This window comes from Martes martes (assembly GCF_963455335.1).
Source record: "Martes martes genome assembly, chromosome: X".
Classification (NCBI taxonomy): domain Eukaryota; kingdom Metazoa; phylum Chordata; class Mammalia; order Carnivora; family Mustelidae; genus Martes; species Martes martes.
The window spans coordinates 26,978,241-26,997,496 of NC_137897.1; the positions used below are offsets into that span (position 1 = coordinate 26,978,241).

Consider the following 19,256-nt stretch of genomic DNA (forward strand, 5'->3'; position numbering starts at 1 on the left):
AGTTTTCCCCCAAGGGTTTAATTTATCACACTTAAAAAAAATCTCTTTCTTTACATTTAGAAGCTTAAGGGAGTAAAGTTTTAGTTAAAATAAAACATTTGCCAGTAGATTTGAGACCCAACAACTGGATTTACCACATACCATGTTGCTCTGCAATTTTGATAAGTTGACATTCCTTAACTTAGCATTATTCTGTCTTTGCACTGATATTATTCCCAGGCAAAGAACACAAACTAATATGCAAGGAAATGTTCTGATAAAATTTTGTAGTGGGATTCATAATTACACATATGTGTCTGCTAATTATGTATTTTAGTAAATATATCCATATAAAATACGTTTCCAAAGTTATCACACATAATTTTGGCATTACCATACTTGAGTATGGTTTCATTTAAAAGTACAGTTAATGCATTTAATTAAGGAATAACTATCAAAATATTAAGATACTTTCTTAAAACAAAATAGTTATAAACAATAAAATCAATGAAAACAGAAAATCAAATTACTTAATGAATATAAAAACTAGAAGTTGTACAGAAAATGTGAAAATGTCATGATTTGCTTAAAATATTTATTATCCTGTGATTAAATCATATTGAACAGATTTAAGGATACCAGGTCCTAGATCTAATATTTTTTTCTACTGTGTGAGCTTACTTAAATGATTTAACATCTGTGGACTACAGTTTCTTCACCTATAAAAATAAAAGGATGGAAAATGCTATATCTACCTATTACCCTTTATATAAAATAACACAAATAAATTCTTCCCAAGTGAATTTGAAATTTCACTTGGGTTGGAAAGCAACTAATCACCATTGCAGAATTTACTCTGTGACACTTAGGGACAAGACAATCTTAACCTTCTGAGTTAATCAGGAACTTTGATATTTGAAGATCTGTACAAGCCTACTTAAAACAAGTACAGACACTAGTAAATTGAGTATCCTCATTCCTGGACACCTGTTAGGCATCATGCTGGCTACATTCACAATGGATCACTCTCCCTCATAAGAATTCATAAATTACGGCAGATTTTAAAGACGGATACAACAAAATCTCTCACCCTACATGCTCTTAAAAATAGAATAGTGATGGAGCACCTGGGTGGCACAGTCAGGTAGGTGAATGACTCTTGGTTTTGGCCCAGGCCCTGATCTCAAGGTCTTGAGATCAAGCCCTATGTCAGGCTCTGCGCTAAGCACAGAGTCTGCTTAAGCTTCTCTCTCCCTCTGTGCTCCTCTCTGCCACACCCCAATCCCGCCCACCTCTCTCAAATAAATAAATAAATAAATAAGAGTGACACTTCTCCATCATGAGTTTGGTTTATTTTCCAACCCCTTGAATATGGGTGGACCTGTGATCATGGAGCAAATTACATTATGTGACGTCTAAGACACAAAGGATGGTACAGCTTCCACGTGGTACTCTTTAGATCACTTGCGCTTGGAACCCAGCCACTGTTTTGTGAAAGGCCACAAATACACATGGAGAGGGCACATGTATGTACCCCAGCTGCCCTGGATGGAGTTCCACACTACCCACCGGACAGAGGAGTGAAGAAGCCTTAGCCGTGACTCCAGCCTCTGCTATTGTCATTTCAATGGCATGAGAAGCCCCAGGGCCAATTAATTCACAGAATCATGAGACATCATTGCAAAAAGGACTGTTATTTTTATAAGCTCCTAAATTTTTTAAAAGATTTTTATTTATTTGACAGACAGAGATCACAAGTAGGCAGAGAGGCAGGCAGAGAGAAGAAGGGAAGCAGGCTTCCCGCTGAGCAGAGAGCCCGATGTGGGGCTCGATCCCAGGACCCTGGGATCATGACCTGAGCTGAAGGCAGAGGCTTTAACCCACTGAGCCACTCAGGTGCCCTATATAGGCTCCTAAATTTTAAAGTGACTTGCTACATGGCAATAACTGGCAAACAAGATAAGCATGACTATATTACACAGGTGAGTTAAGAAACAAACAACTACATCAATATAGCACGAAGATGAATCAGAATTTTAACATACCCTTATGCCATCATGCTTCCTCAAAGATATGTTTTATTTGCAAAAACATATTAAAATAAATATCTGACATTAATATTCCTTAAGAGGCCAAAAATAAGCTAAACAAAACATACTGCACCAAGTCAACATGAAAAGATCCAGTTTATAAGTGATTACAAATAAGCCACCTGACCTTTTTAAAGACTGTTACCCAAACAGATTAACTCGATTCCATGCCATAATTCTTTCAACTTTCATAAAATCACCAAGCCCCATAAAATGTGATAAACATGACTTAAATGCGGGACTTTGGGATATACTTTTTTCCCCCCCAGAAATTGACTCCACTTTTGTATCGTTTACAGCTGCACCTACGGAGCTATTTCTGCTAATCAAGAGACAGATGGGAAAAGTCAGTTTCCTGCACGGCTGGTTAAACTATCTTTCATTTTTTCCAGAAACTGTGAGTATCCTTGCCAAAGGTAAAAATGGGAATTTCATTCTACACGTTTTGATTTAGTTTATTTTTCAGCTTATACCATGACTTACAATTATAATGCAAAATGCAAGAAAGTTCACCTGCATTAATACATGCATTTCTTCTCCCTTAAGCACTTATTTAGTGCATATTCAGTAAGAAGGTGAGGGAAGGTTTTTTGATTTTTTTTTTATGTGAGGTATGTGTTAGTTATCTCAGCCACTATATGAAGAAGAAATTAACTCCATGTTAGAGATGAGAAAACTGAGTCATAGACAGAAAGCGATATATTCAGGTCCCACAGAAAATTATTAAAATAGTAGGGCTGGAGTTTGAACCAGATTACCTCCGCTTACCCTTCTGTTTTCAGCTCAAGAGAAGGCTCTATTAATACTTTGAGCTATAGAATGCTACTTTAACCTCATAATTTCCATTTTTTTAAAAATTCAGAGTGAAATAAGTCAGGCAGAGAGAGTCAATTATCATATGGTCTCACCTACTTGTAGAGCATAAGGAATAACATGGAGGACATGGGGAGATGGAGAGGAGAAGTGAGCTGGGGGAAATCGGAAGGGGAGACAAACCATGAGAGACTGTGGACTCTGAGAAACAAACTGAGGTTTTTGGAGGGGAGAGGGGTGGGAGGTTGTGTGAGCCTGGTGGTGGGTATTAAGGAGGGCACATATTGCAAGGACCACTGGGTGTGGCACATAAACAATGAATCTTGGAACACTGAAAAAATAAAATTAAAAAAAATCAGGTCTTGTTTGTTTCCTTCAAGTATTTATAACAATTTATAGTTACTTTTTAATTTGATTTTTAAAAACATTTTGGTCTCTTTTCCCATCTTTAAATTAAACTTCATGAAAGTAGATAGTACTTCCATTCTATTCATTGAAAAATTCAAGAACTAGAAGAGTTCTGCTAAATAGTCCACATTCAATCCATGCTGATTAAGTAAATGAACAGAATCTACAACATTAATATTAAGATATCTGACTCAAAACTCTGACTCTAAATATAAGAATTTTGTCTACCAGACACTGAAAAATTCAGAAACATTTTAGATAGTGTTATTTAGCCACGTGGGTCTTTTTTCCCCCTTTTCCATTTTATAGATTAAAAAAAATGGAGGGTAAGAGTATATTTGTTCCAAGTAATATCATTACCTATGTTCTTTCTAAAGTCCCCCACCCCTTCCAGTTTCAAAATTCTACATGGAAATCATCATTGCATCGATCTTTAGAGCTAAGCTCAAACCTGACAATTCTGTTTCTAGGTCACTTGTTCAGTGACATCAGAAAGTATAAAGGCTTCCATGAAGCAGATCAATGGTGCTTTTAATCTAAGGAGTGCTCCCCACTGGCTGGCTTTGTACCCTCTGTCTGCCAATTCTTCCGTACAATCTGTGTTCTGGCTAAGGGACAAGTTGTATTGGGAGGGGCCGATGGCATGGACGGAGTAAAGAATCTCCTCTTCCTCTACCTCCCCCTTACAAAAAAACATGGGACCTAAAACCACCTATAGGTGCTTTTTTCTGCTTTAAAAGGAAGCATTGCTATATTCTACTTCGCAGGGTTCCAAAATTATTTCTCAGCTTCTTTAGAATTACAAAGTACATCCTTTTCCTTAGAATCCTTTATCTGGTGTATTAACTCCTGGAGTTGCCAAACTCTACACAGGTTTCAATTCAAAAGTTTGTTTATAAATCAGTTTAGAACCCAGGCTATATCTTCCCATCAACCTGAGTAAAATGTAATAAGGTCCTCAGGTGAGACCACAAAATTTCATTTAACTCCCAAAGTACTTAAAGTAGTAAGCATGATATTGGTGTCAGTTTTTGAGAAGCCATAACATGCCTGGACCATGGAAGGGTCTTTGTATAATTCATCTTACCTAATCCTCCTAGCAGCTCTATGAGTTAGATATGATTACCATACCAACACATGAGGAGCTCACGCCCAGAAACAGCAAGAAACTTTTTCAAAGCCACATAGTTGGAAAGTGGCAGAGCTGGAATGGGAACTTTGGTCTCTCTGGTGCCAGACTCTGGGCTCCCTTCTCTTTGCTCAACTAGTACTTTCCTTTTCAAAAACTGGATGCTTCTTTGCGTAAATGTGGTTTCATTTTGAGGTTTCATAAGTGACTATTTCCCTGCTTTTGGAGTATCAAAGGCATGTTGCTGTTTATTTCAACTACTTTCAGGGTGAGAGTGCAATTTCTGGCCTGGGACACAAATTCCATCAAAAGCCCTAAAGATAGTTTAACATCAATATCCATTTCCTTCTCTGCTTCCTAATAGAACCTGATCAGATTGAGGAATGACCCTGTTCCATTTGGCTATGTGATTCAAAGATGGCTGAGATTTGATGGGTTTAAACCAATCATGGTAGTATATTCTGTCTCCCCTTACTGGTTTAGACACAAGGATGTGACATACTCCTGTCTTAAAAAAATGTAAGGGAAAATATGCTAGGGAGTTTCTAGGAAATACTCCCTCATTCTTAAAAGAGGCATCCATTGAGATTATGATAAACATGCATTAATCAGTAGATGGTTTCAACAACTGAGCAGTTTCTGGGAAAACAATTAAAATTGTTTTCAACTTTGCAACTTGCACCAGTTTTAGTAGAATCAAAGTTTAAAAAAAAGAACCGGAAGAATCCATGGGAGAATCTTTTTAAAGCATTCTTTCAAAAGCAGAGCCCTTTATAAATACGACCTCTCTGCTGCCAACAAAAAAAGCCGTAAAATACAAGATTAAAGAATTCCCAACAATACAAAATGATAATATTTTGAATGGAGAAAAACACCACAAATAAATTCAAAAGATAAGTAACAGTGAAAATTATTTGTATTTCATGTCACAGAAAATGGTTAATGTATTTAATATATGATTCCTGAAAACTGAACAGAAATACACTATTCCAATTGACAAAAATTGGGAAACATGAAAATTTTCTAGAAATAGAAACCCTACTGGTTCTTATGCACATGGAAAGATGCTCAGTCTCTCTCAGAGTAAGGAAAACTGCAAATACTTACAATTTTATGAGCATGTGCACACACATGGTGGCATAAACATGATGGCAAGGGTGCCACTTAATTTTAATTGACTTTTATCATGTTGATTTTTAAATCATATTTCTGCATATCCTATAGTAAGAATAAGTGAAACAAAATTTGACATGTAGAAATTTTTGATGACAGTACTTTCTTCAATCATTCAACTCCTAAAACACGCCATTTAGGGTAAAGCTGCTGTAGATGTGAGAGAGTGTACAGACTGTCATGTATGCATGAAAGAGGGGAAGAGCAAGAGGCACAGAGAAGAAGGAGGAAGCAAACTGATGGAATAGCATAAGTAAAGGCATGTTCTAAAGATCAAGATGTAAGGGGGAGCATACAAAGGAGAAGAGCCATAGGACAGATTGGCAAGGTTTAAGAGATCTAAGAAAGTCTTGAAATCCAGGTTAACAGACAGGAAGGAAAAGCTGTTAGAAATAATCCACAGTGTAAATGGGAAGAAATGAAGACCTAATTAGGTATGAAGAAGTTCAGAAAGGAATCACACATGGCTGGATGGGTCCAAGCCTGGGTAGGAATAAATGTCAGAAGAGACTCCTAGCCTCATGGGCAATGATGAGGTCATCTTCAAAATATTAAAGTTCAGGTTATGGTAAGACACCTACGTGTGGGAACTACCAGTCAGTGGGTAGATGAATTTGTATAACTGGATCATTTCAGGGGTAAAACTGAAGCTCTGAGAAGCATGGATTATGTCTAAATAGACATAAACATTGAGGGCATGAGCACTTCGTACGATGGGTGCTTCCTTTCCCTCTACTTTGTGATTATCTACATGGCATTTCTAGCAATATACAGTGTTATCCACTGTATCTCCACTACCCCTCTACTTTGTATTTACCATCTAAAATATTTAAAGATAACTCTGTTTTTCCAGACTCCAACTTTAACTCTTTTGAAGATATGGTTCAAATATGGTTTTCCCCTTCATTATTACAAAAGCTAATTTTAGTCCTTGATAAAATTACTTGTCCTATTGCTGGTAGGAATAGGAAAAGCTATTGCTCATCAGACAGTGAGGGGGAAAAAAAAGATTTATTTTTCTTTCCAAATGCTTTTCAGTATTTACAAATACTGAAAGACTAAGGAGAATGCTGATGAGAGAGGAATAGACCCTCTGGCTGATGCAACTGGGAGTCTGAAATAGTCAAACATCAAAGCTGTACTAGAGGTCACAACACCTGGCTTGAGTCCCAGCTCTGCCAGTTACTCACCACTTAACCAAATCCTTTATTCCATTTAAATCCCTCATACGTTAAAATATGAGTCTAATAAAATCATTTGACAGGTTCATTGTACTGGTCAAATGAGATATGTAATCAAAAGTCTTTTAAAAACTGCAAATGTTAGTAAAAGATGAGAGGTGCCCTCTTTTTTGTTGGTGCTTCTTTTGCAAGAACGCTAGGAGTATGATTCCCTTTTGTTCTTAAAAAATTGTAAGAGCATAAGCAAAGTATGGGTAACTTTCCAAAGCCTCATTCCTTTATTTTGTGAGCTACTAGAGAGAAGAAGACACTGTTTGTAGGTCGAAATATTTATTAAATCAATGTGGACATCTGGACCCTAAGCTGAGCAAGGAACAAAGACCAATAAGACCTTTAGAGGAAGAAGTATAGGTATGTCCTTCATTGTTTTTTTTTTCTTTGTTTCTTTTTCTTCTATGTTGTTTTTGGCCCAAGGGTGATTTCACAATACTTCTGGAGGAAGGAAGAAGCTCATGCACAGCCAACAAAGGAGAAAGGGAACAATTTGACCTTTGGGGCACCTGGGAAAAGCCAGGTGATACCACTTTTGTTGTTAGCTTGCAGGTAATGGATGCCTTCCTCAGATTTGCATCCCAGGATATTAGACAGCAGAGGGCAGAAAACACGTTCCATCAAAGATGTCCATGTCCTAACCCCTGGAACCTGTGACTATGTTACACTACCTGGCAACGAAGAATTAAGATTGCAGATGGAATTAAGTTTGCTAAGCAGGTGACCTTAAAATAAGTAGATTTACCCTAAAGATACAAACATAGTGATCTGAAGGGACATGTGCACCCAAATGTTTATAGCAGCAATGTCCACAATAGCCAAACTATGGAAAGAACCTAGATGTCCATCAACAGATGAATGGATAAAGAAGATGTGGGGGGTGTGTGTGTGTATATATATATATATACACATACAATGGAATACTATGCAACCATCAAAAGAAATGAAATCTTGCCATTTGTGACGACGTGGATAGAACTAGAGGGTATCATGCTTAGCAAAATAAGTCAGTCAGAGAAAGACAACTATCATATGATCTCCCTGATATGAGAAAGTTGAGATGCAACATGGGAGGTTTGGGGGGTAGGAAAAGAATAAAGGAAACCAGATGGGATCAAGAGGGGGACAAACCATAAGTGACTTTCTTTTTTTTAAAGATTTTATTTATTTATTTGACAGAGAGAGAGATCACAAGTAGGCAGAGAGGCAGGCAGAGAGAGGGGGGGGAACAGGCTCCCTGCTGAGCAGAGAGCCTGATGTGGGGCTCGATCCCAGGACCCTGAGATCATGACCCGAGCCAAAGGCAGAGACTCAACCCTCTGAGCCACCTAGGTGCCCCCCATAAGTGACTCTTAATCTCACAAAACAAACTGGTGGTTGCTGGGGGGAGGGGGGAGGGAAAGGGGGTGGGGTTATGGACATTGGGGAGGGTATGTGCTATGGTGAGTGCTGTGAAGTGTGTAAACCTGGCGATTCACAGACCTGTACCCCTGGGGATAAAAATACATTATATGTTTATAAAAAATTAAAAAAATTAAAAATAAATAACTAAATAAATAAAAAATAAGTAGACTTTCTTAGATTATCCAGGTGAGCCCAGTGTAATTATGAGTTCTTAAAAGCAGAGGGGGAAGATGGAAAAGTAGTAGGAGTATTTAAGTGAACAGACGTGCTATTAGTAATTCCACTGTGATAACTACTATATTATCAGGACTTCCCAGGGACCCTATCTGACTGACATTTCAGTGGTTAATTTCCAGTGTTACCTGAACTAATCAGCAATACTTAATGCTGTTAAATAATGTCCTCACACTGAAACACTTTCTTCTGGATTCTGGAATACCATACCCTTCTCCTTTTTCCTCTCCTCTTTCTGTCCGTCCTTGTTATCCCATTTGCTGGTTCCTTCTCATCTTTAAGTATTGGTTAAATCTATCTCTTACCTCTCTATACTTTTTTTCCTAGGTAATCTCATGCAGATGAATGCATTTAAATACTATGTATGTTATTAAAGACTTCCAAATCATCCTGAACTCTGATCTGGGACACCCAGATTTATGTATATATTTTCAAGTCTCATGAGCATCTCAAGATTAACTTTTTCAATGTACTACACCACATCAAAAAAAGGAAAAATAAAAACCTCATGATAATCTCAAAAAACACAGAAAAAAATGTTACAAAACTCAACATCCATTCATGATAATAACTCTCAACAAAGTGGGTACAGAGGGAACATACCTCAACATAATAAAGGCCAACTATGGCAAGCCCACAGCTAACATCATACTCAATGGTGAAAAGCTGACTTGTCAGGAACAAGACAAGGATGCCCACTCTCCCCACTTTTATTCTCCATAGTACAGTAAGTCCTAGCCAGAGGAATTAGGCAAGTAAAAGAAATAAAATAAATTCAAATAGAAAAGAAAAACAGAACTGTCACTATTTGCAGATGACATGATATTATACACAGAAAAATCTGAAGACTCTACACAAGAAACACCAAAAAAAAAAAAAAAAAACAAAACAAAACTGTTGAAATGAATAAATTCAGTAAAGTTCCAGGATACAAAATCATATAGAAATCCACTGTGTTTCTATACACTAATAACTATTAGAAAGAAAAAATCGAGGAAACAATCCCATTTACAATCACATCAAAAAGAATATACTAACAAGGAATAAATTTAACCAAGGAGATGAAAGACCTCTACACTGAAAACTATAAAACACTGATGGAAGAAACTGAAGAAGACACAAATAAATGAAAATACATTCCATGTTCATGGGCTGGAAGAATTAATATTGTTATAATGTCCATACTACCCAACGCAATCTACAGACTCAATGTAATCCATATCTCAATTCCAATGGCATTCTTCACAGACTAGAACACTTCTAAAATTTTTACAGAATTATAAAAAACCCTTAATAGCCAAACCAATATTAAGAAAGAAGAATAAAATGATAGACATGATACTCCCTGATTTCACACTCTATTACAATCCTATAGTAATCAAAAGAGTATGGTATTGACAAACTGACATATAAATCACCCAACAGAAAAGAGACTCCAGAAATAAACTCATGCATACATGGACAATTAATTTAAGACAAAGGAGTTAAGAATATAGACTGGGGAAAAAACTGTCTTTTCAATGAAAGGTGTTGAGAAGATTGAACAGCCATAAGCAAAAGAATGAAACTGGACCACCACCTTGCACCATACACAAAAGTTAACTAAAAATGGATTAAAGAGTTGAAGATAATAGCCTGAAACTATAAAACTCCTAGAAGAAAACAGAGTCAGTAAGCTCCTGGACATTGGTCTTTGTGATAATTTTTTGATTCTGGGGGCGCCTGGGTGGCTCAGTGGGTTAAGCCTCTGCCTTCGGCTCGGGTCATGATCTCAGGGTCCTGGGACTGAGCCCCGCATCGGGCTCTCTGCTCAGTGGGGAGCCTGCTTCCCCCTCTCTCTGCCTGCCTCTCTGCCTGCTTGTGATCTCTGTCTATCAAATAAATAAACAAAATTTAAAAAAAAATTTTTTTTGATTCTGACTCTAAAAGCAAAGGCAATAAAAGCAAAAATAAACAACCAGCATTACATCAAACTGAAAAGCTTCTGCACAGCAAAGGAAACCTACTGCACATCATATGACCAATAAGGGATTAATATCCAAAATATATGAAGAACTCATGCAACTCAATAGCAAAAAAAAAAAAAAAGATAACAAATAATAAACAATTGCGTTTAAAAATGGGCAACGGGCAGAAGATCTGAATAGATATCCTGTCAAAGAAGCCGTACAGACAGCCAAAGGACACATGGAAATATGCTCGACATCACTAATCATCCGGGAAATGTATATCAAAACAATGATCTATCACCTCACACCTGTCAGAATGGCTATTATCTAAAAGACAAGAAATAACAAGTGCTGGTGAGGATGTGGGGAAAAAGGAACCCTTATGCATTGTTGACAGGAATGCAAATTGGTGCAGCCACTATGGAAAAGAGTATGAAGGTTGCTCAAAATGTTAAAAATAGAACTACTATATGATCAAGTAATCTCACTTCTGGGTATTCACTTGAAGAAAATAAAAACCATAATTCACAAAGATATATGTACACCATGTCCACTGTAGCTTTATTTATAAGAGCCAAGATATGGAAACAACTTAAATGTCTACAGATGGATGAACAGATTTTTAAAAAAGGAATGTAAATAAATATAATGGAATATTGTTCAGCTATAAAAATGAGATCTTGCCATTTGCAACTATATGGATGGACCTAGAAGGTATTATGCTAAGTGAAACAAGTCAAACAAAGACAAATACTGTATGATTTCACTTATATATGGAATTGTAAAACACAGACACACAGACACAGACACACGCACACACACACACACACGTACACACAAATTCACAGAGAACACATTGGTGGTTGCCAAAGGCAGGGGTGGGGAGTGGGCAAAATGGGTGAAGGGGGTCAGAAGGTACAAAGGTCCAGTTAGAGAATAAATGAGTCATGGAGATATAATGTATAGCATGGGGACTATAGTTAATAATACTGCATTGCATATTTGAAAGTCGCTAAGAGAATAAATCTTAAAAGTTCTCATCGCAGGGAAAATAATTATGTATGGTGATAGATGTTAACTAGACTTATTATAATCATTCTATGATACATATATATGTATATATACATGTATATATACACATATATACGTATGTATATATATGTATACATATATACATATATATGTACATGTATACATATGTATACATATATACATATGTATATATGTATACATATATACGTATATACATGTATATACATATACATATATATGTATACGTATATATATACGTATACATATGTGTGTGTGTGTGTATACTGAATCAAATCATTATGTTGTACATGTAAAACTACACAATGCTGTATGTCAGTTATACCTCAAAATTTAAAAATTAAAAAATAAATAATGATTAACATGTTCAAAAGTGAGCTCCTAACCTTACTACCCAAACAGTTCCTCCTATAGATTATTCTTTCATGGTTGGTGGCAACTACTTTCTTCCAACTGCTAAAGCCAAAACCCTGCATTAATTCTTTGTTCTTTGAATTCTTTCCTAAATCATACCCACTATGTCATGTGCTTCATGATCTTGATGCAATGGTGGTCTCCAATTCTGCTACTAGGTATATCCCAGACATCATGAAACAGAAAGGCTCAATGACCAAGCTGTTAGGTTCAAATCCCATCACTTATTAGATCATTTTAAAGCATGTAACAAGAAGCAAGATGAAAGAAATGGGGGGCAGCTAATGCAATTAGGATAAGGCCAAACAGTGAGAAGGACCACACTATTTAAATCTCAGGTTGAACAATGTTCATACGTTTTGCTCGGTCCATCTTTCTGGATGGTGGTACAATGGACAGAACCAGACGTGATATTTGAGGGAGGGATACAATAGACAGAAGGTGCCTAAGGCTGCCACATATACTTGTTATAATGGAGAGATACAGGGATAAGTAAACCTGGCCCAAAGCTGTAACTCATCAGTCTGCAAAAGAGCTACGGGAATTATTTGCATTTTTTTATGTAGTACATTTGGGAGACCATAATGAAACCATATGAGTATCATCAGCCAATTCAGGAATGATGGAGGTGACAGCTCAGAGATGACATGATCATACCTTATGATTTGGTCTTTTCATCTCTTTCTATTCACTAGTAACACTTGTGTATTCCATTATTTATTCTCTATTTTTACCACGTGTAATAGGTTAAGTTACTATCTGTAATTAATACACATTGTTACCTATGCCTATATCTCACAAGCTATTTGTTTCCTTATCAACTATTTTTTTAAAATTTATTATTTTTAGCTTTGTATGTTTTTATTTTAATAAGTTATTTAAAATAAAGTGCTATATTAGTTTCAGCTGTACAATATAGTGATTCAACAATTTCATATATCACCAGGGTATTCAACTCATCAGTTAAATTTAACACATAGGTTTCATGTACTAAAGTACTAGTTTACTTGTGATTAATGTTTAATGTCTCTTAGAAATTTTATCTATCCCCTTTGGTTTGTTTTTTTTAGTAACACAAATATTGTCTAAGAATACAGCAGAAAGTGTTCTACACTGCATTAGCAAATCCTGTACACTGTCCAAAACATTATCTAGAATTCATCTACTACGCATCATGCTCATTGATAGAACCATTATAAAAAACAGTGTGGAATTTCCTCAAAAATTAAAAAAAAAATAGAACTACCATATGACCCAGCAATCCCACTTCTGGGTATATACCAGAAGAAAATGAAAATAGTAAAAGAGATATCTGCACTCCTATGTTCACTGAACCATTGCTCACAAGAGACAAAATATGGAAACCATCTCAATGTCCATATAACAGATGAATAGAAAAAGAAAATGTGTACTTATACCCAATGGAATATTATATGGCCTTAAAAAGGAATAAAATTCTGTCATCTGTGCGGTACCTGGGTGGCTCATTCAGCTAAGGTCCAACTCTTGATTTTGGCTCAGGTCATGATCTCAGGGTCTGGAGATTGGGCCCCATGCTCAGTGGAGAGTCTGCTTGAGATTCTTTTTCTCTCTCTCCCTCTGTCCTTGCCCTCATGCTCTCTCTCCAAAATAAATAAATAAATCTTTTAAAAAAATTCTGCCACCAGTGACAACAATGATGAACCTGAAGGACATTCTGTTAAATGAAATAAGCCAGCTACAGAAAGACAAATATTGTATCATCTCATTATAGATAAAATCTAAGAGACAAATTTTTTTTTTTAAAATGCCAAACTCATAGAAACAGAGAATGGCAGTTTCACCAGGGGTTACAGGGAAGAAGTTATGGGAGTTATTGCTTAATGGATACTGAGTTTCCATTTTGCCAGATGAAAAGAGTTCTGGAGATAGATGGTGGTGGTAATGGATGTACAATTTTATGAATGTACGTAATAACACTGAACTGTACACTTAAAAACAGTCAAGATAGTAAAGTTTATATTAAAAAAAAATTAACGCAGGGAAAAACTAAAAGAATCCAGATCCAACTCTCTCTCATATGCTGAATGGATTACTGCGATAGCAATCTAACTCGTTTCCTTGGTTCTACCCTTGCTCCATTTAGTCTATTCCTCACATAGCAGCCATGTTGAAATAATATGAGTTCATGTCACTCCTCCAACAGCCTTCCATTTCACTGGTAATGAAAACCTAAGTTCTTACCATTACTTACTACCATTACAGCTCAGGCACCATCTCCCAGCACTGTGCCCTCACCCCTGCCTTTTCTTAAGTAGTCCAAGTATCCCCACAGCTCAGGGCTTTTGTACCATCTCTGATTCCTCCTCAGAGGTTGGTCTTCTCCCAGAGACCCACACCTCTTTTCAGTCTTTACTCAAAATTTACTTTCTCTGATGACCCCACCTGTCACATACTGCATATTCTACTTTTCTCTTTTATTTTTTTCTTTTTACCACTAACTACTGTAATTATTACTAAATTTTGCTTTACTTTATACATATTACTAGCATATTACTAGAAATACTGTTTCATTTATTCATAATGTTTATCTTATTCATATTTTGACTCTCCCATAAGCCTATGCTTTAGGGCACAAATTATTTTTTAAGTTTGTTTACTGATGCATCACTTGGTCATATAATAATACCTGGTGCATAGTAAGTGATTAAAGAATAAGTGTTAAATGATTACAGGGATGCCTATGTGGCTCAGTCAGTTAAGTGCCTGCTTTCGGCTCAGGTCATGATCTTGAGGTCCAGGATCGAGCACCACCTCAGGCTCTCTGCGCAGAGGGAAGTCCGCTTCTCCCTTTCCCTCTCCTCCTCCCTCCTGTGCTCTCTCTCTTTCTCTCTCAAATAAATAAATAAACACTTTCAAAAAACGATCACATAAATGAATACTACTCCATGTGTGAGTAATCCTATATATGGGTGGGGGTGGAGAGAGAGAGAAAATTTAGTGTTAGTATGAAGAACATTAACTTGGAGTTAGATAAATCTGAACATGAATCCAGGCTCTGCCACTTATTGCTTAGGCCTTGAAATTTGGATTAAACTACCCAATATGAAAAAAGACAAAAGTCACTCTAGGCTGAGAGAACGAAAAAAAGCTAAGATAGGAAATTGCTTGGCACTTACGGAAGACAGCAAGTGATTTAATTTGGTTGGAGTAAAGGAAACATGAAATAGACTACTGTGAAATAAACATGAAAATATAAATAGATATTAGATCATGGAGCTTCTTGATGAAATCTAAGAGAATGGACCTGTTATAAAGGCAAAAGGAAGTGAAGAAAGCTTTGTGAATGATATTGTTAAGGTTCTTAATATGGAAATGTACTCTGATTTAGAGGGGACTAAGATAAAGACAGTGACATTGATTGCAAAGGTATTTCTGTAGTCTAGAAGATGTGTATTAAGGGCCTAAATCAGAAGACATAACATCAGGGACATAGCTTAATGGAGCAATGTTATAAAGAAGGAATTGACTTTGTATGCCTCATTAATGAATATCAGATCAATAAAGAGACCAAATGTACAAAGTCACATATTTTAGTCTCATTGCCTGCTGAGTAATAGTCTCACTTACCTAATAAAAAGGGACAAGAAATGGGTTTGTGAGCAATGAAACAAAGTTCCCTTCAGGACATACTAGGTTTAAGAAATCAGGGCGCCTGGGTGGCTCAGTGGGTTAAGCCGCTGCCTTCAGCTCCGGTCATGGTCTCAGGGTCCTGGGATCGAGTCCCGCATCGGGCTTTCTGCTCAGCAGGGAGCCTGCTTCCCTCTCTCTCTCTCTGCCTGCCTCTCTGCCTACCTGTGACCTCTCTCTGTTGGATAAATAAATAAAATCTTTAAAAAAAAAAAAAGAAATCAGTGGACACCTAGGTATAGATACATACCAAAGAGCTGGAAATGTGGCTGTAACTCAGAAGATGCTGGAAGCTGGTGAATACACACGTAACAATGGTCATCTGCATACAGCTTGAAGCCAGGAAATTAAGTCATATTGATAAAAGACAGTGTAACACACAGCTCTAGGTATCTTTCATGACGCTCTTAAGGGAGCTCAAAAGGGCTGCCAAAGGGAGTTAGAACAGAAGAAAGAGCCAGATAATGAAAGGGATACAGAACAGAGATGGAGAAGAACCTGATGAGTCTAGAGGTTAGAGGAAAATTTATTTCAATTATGATGGAAAGCCTGGAAGCTGAAAAGATGACATTTGAATTGATGATGAAGTATAATTATTTGTGACTAAATAAATGAATGAATAAAGTGTAGACTATTCTATAAAGGCGATAAATGAAAGAGTCACAGAACAGTGTATTAACAAGATAAAGTGGTTTGATGTGTTTCAGAAGTGACATACACTAGAGGAGTTTTAAATGGGGTTAGGCTCCAGGAAAGAAAGAGAAATTGAAGGTGGAAAAGATACTGGGTATTTCTGATATAAAATTAGGAGTAGAATGAGAGGCATGATCAAAGTCATAAAAACGTAAATTAAAAAGTATAACCATAAAAAAATGGCCTCCAGACAAGGATGGAAGGCAATAAAGTGATACAATGAGGGCATGCTAGGGGTTCATACCAGATAGTATTTCTTCTTGGCAAATTATGAGAAAAACTCATTTATAGGTAGAGGTCCTGTGGTAGGTCGGATTGCTTCACCTCAAGAGGTTTCCAAACTCAAAGAGTATAAACAGGATTTTTAAAGTTTATGTTTCTATTATATTGGGAACTTTTAAGATAAATCACAAATTTTACTTTTTTCCTAGAGGGGACAGTCACCCACATAGCTCGCTCGTCTATTATGGAAACCGTCATCCCCTTGGTAGACCAAGTATGCAACTCTATAATGAAAGGCTCCAATGGAGTCCAGTTTGTCCGGTCTTGAGTTCATTTGAAGTGGATCAGATACAACCTGGAGGGGGCAGTATAGGCTCGACCCCTCTGAAAAACACTGCAGAAAAAAAAATTTAGGCTATCTTTAAGACATGAAATTATCAAACATGTAACATCATCTTCTGAGGTGCTTCCTTTAGAAATGGGCAGAATATATCATTCCTCATCATTTGTAATTCATGCTTCTTCTTTTCTAAAAGATACCATTAGTTTTATCTCAGTGGCTTATGCTAAATAAAACAGGTAAATAAATTTGTTGAATATTTTTATTTTGTGACACATTACATATTTTGTATTTATTCAAAGGTAGAATGAACAAATAGAGTCTAGCAAAATTAAGGCTACTTATAATTACTTCATTAAGGAGTCATACCTGAGCAATGCCTTAATGAGGTGGTAATGAGGTAAAAATGTGCTGCCAGAATAGGCATCAGAGAAAGCCTTCTGGAAAAGGCAGCTTGATAAAGTGATAATGAGGGGGAAAAGGAACTCATCTCTTTGTCTTGGCTCATGCTCCATTATTTTAGGATGTACCCCTGTTCTTTAAGACTTGGAGGATGGGAGGATGGTGATGAAAAGAGTCTGGAGAGTCAGGCAGTCAGGAGGGTGGGGGTGAAGAAGAAGAGAAAGAAAAGGGCAGATACAGGAAACTTCAAGGGCAGATAAAAATAGCATCTCCCACCTCTCCAAAGTTGTTATAAAGATTTCCTTAGTTCATATAATGTGCACACTTGGCATAGAGAAACTCTCAGTAATGAGTGGCCGAACTATTTTTATATACTGATAATTAGAAAACTGATTAAGTTCTCTTGTTCAAGATTATACAACTAACCTTTGTAAAAACATGGGTGGGAATTTAACTGAAGATGAGGCTGAGTCGCGCAAATGTTCTCACCCAGTCTCCTTTGTTCAGCTTTGCCAAAAAACTAGCCAAGGACAGAGAGCCTAACTATGCCCTGAACTATGCTTCCCTGGAGGAATCCATGAGTGCTAAGAATTTTCAACCTTATGCATATATTAGCTGTGCAAAATAATCACTAATTAAATACAACCACGATTCTAAAAAAATCAATGAGCCTCCAAACACACACACTTTTTCACCATATAGGATCAGGTCTATAATTTCGAAATTCCCATTCATAATTAGTTTTGACAAACGTCACTCCCTTAAGAACTTTTCAAATTGCTCTACAAAACAAAAGAGTTTTCTTCTAAAAAGAATTTCTAATAAATTTCACAAGTCAAGCACATTTCATTTCCATGCTCTAACATATACCAGGCTAAAATTTCTTAGGTTTTAAGGTTTCCTGTAACACTGCAATAATGGAGAACTCCACTGAGAAGATTCCTTATGTGGAAAGTGTTAAATGGTACATAGAACTTAACCTGGTTTGGGTGTGACTGATGTTCTTGTATAAATAGTAGAGAGCGTGTTATATACATGTTTAAATTAGTCAAATTAAAGTGTATCATATGAAAAAAGCTTATAGTTATATTTTCCTTTCATTTTTTAGTGGGGGGCAGAGGGAGAGAGAGAATCTTAAGCAGGCTTCATGCCCAGTGCAGAGCCAGATGCAGGGCTCAATCTCACAACCCAGAGATCATGACCTGAGCTGAAATCAAGAATTAGACCCTTAACCAACTGAGCCACCCAGGTGGCCCTGTAGTTATATTTTTCTTAAACAGTATAAATATATTTTTATATAATGAAAATATAATAGAACATCTATATAGGTATCAGGTATCTAGAAAAATCTCCCTAAATAGTGTGATTAGTGAATTTCATCCACTTCCCCACTCTTTTACAAATTACATATATCAACCTTTAATGATGTCTTTGTATAACTATTGGTAACCTTTATGAAAGAGAACCTTACAGGTAAATCATATAATGAAAGCACACACCCACTATTATAAGAATCCCCATTCATGAAGAATCAACCTATGTTAAACCGAGGGGAGTCACAATAACAAAACAGCATCATGTGAGAACATCTAACACAACTGATAATAATGAAACTGCTCCTGATGAAGGAGAAAAAAGGCGCTGCAAAATTCAAACAAAAGCTATGTTACATTTTCTTGGATGAGGAAATTCTTTGGTTTCTAGAATAGAGAGTAAATGTTGACAGACCTGTGAAGGAAGCAGGCTCCGTGTGGGTTCAGAGGTGGCGACATAAGCAGCCTGTGTGTAGGCATAGCTCTTGAATCGAGGCTTGGGAGAAGAAGGAGTTCGTTCATAGCCCTGTGCTAGACTGACTGTGATCTGCAGAGTAGGGTTAGGGGAAGGGGACAGAGGGGAGGAGGAGACATCATAAGTAACCCTGGAAGGACTGCTTTCCAACACACTAGAAAAAACAAACGTTAAATGGAAACAGTGAGATGAAAGGTTTAATTTGAAATGCACGTGCTCTTGCAAACTGGTACACTTGCACAATTCTTGTGCTCAGTGTCATGGTGG

General features: G+C 36.8%; 1 protein-coding gene across 2 annotated transcripts in view; it reads right to left on the reverse strand.

Annotated features, from left to right (window-relative positions):
* The window catches only part of DMD (dystrophin), a 2,068,501-nt gene that overhangs the window by 1,536,409 nt on the left and 512,836 nt on the right, over nucleotides 1-19,256 (reverse strand). For both annotated transcript variants that reach the window (XM_080795194.1, XM_080795193.1), the window contains exon 9: nucleotides 18,930-19,061. In XM_080795194.1, the coding sequence (XP_080651320.1) occupies nucleotides 18,930-19,061 (132 nt within the window). The remainder of the gene's footprint in view (nucleotides 1-18,929; nucleotides 19,062-19,256) is intronic.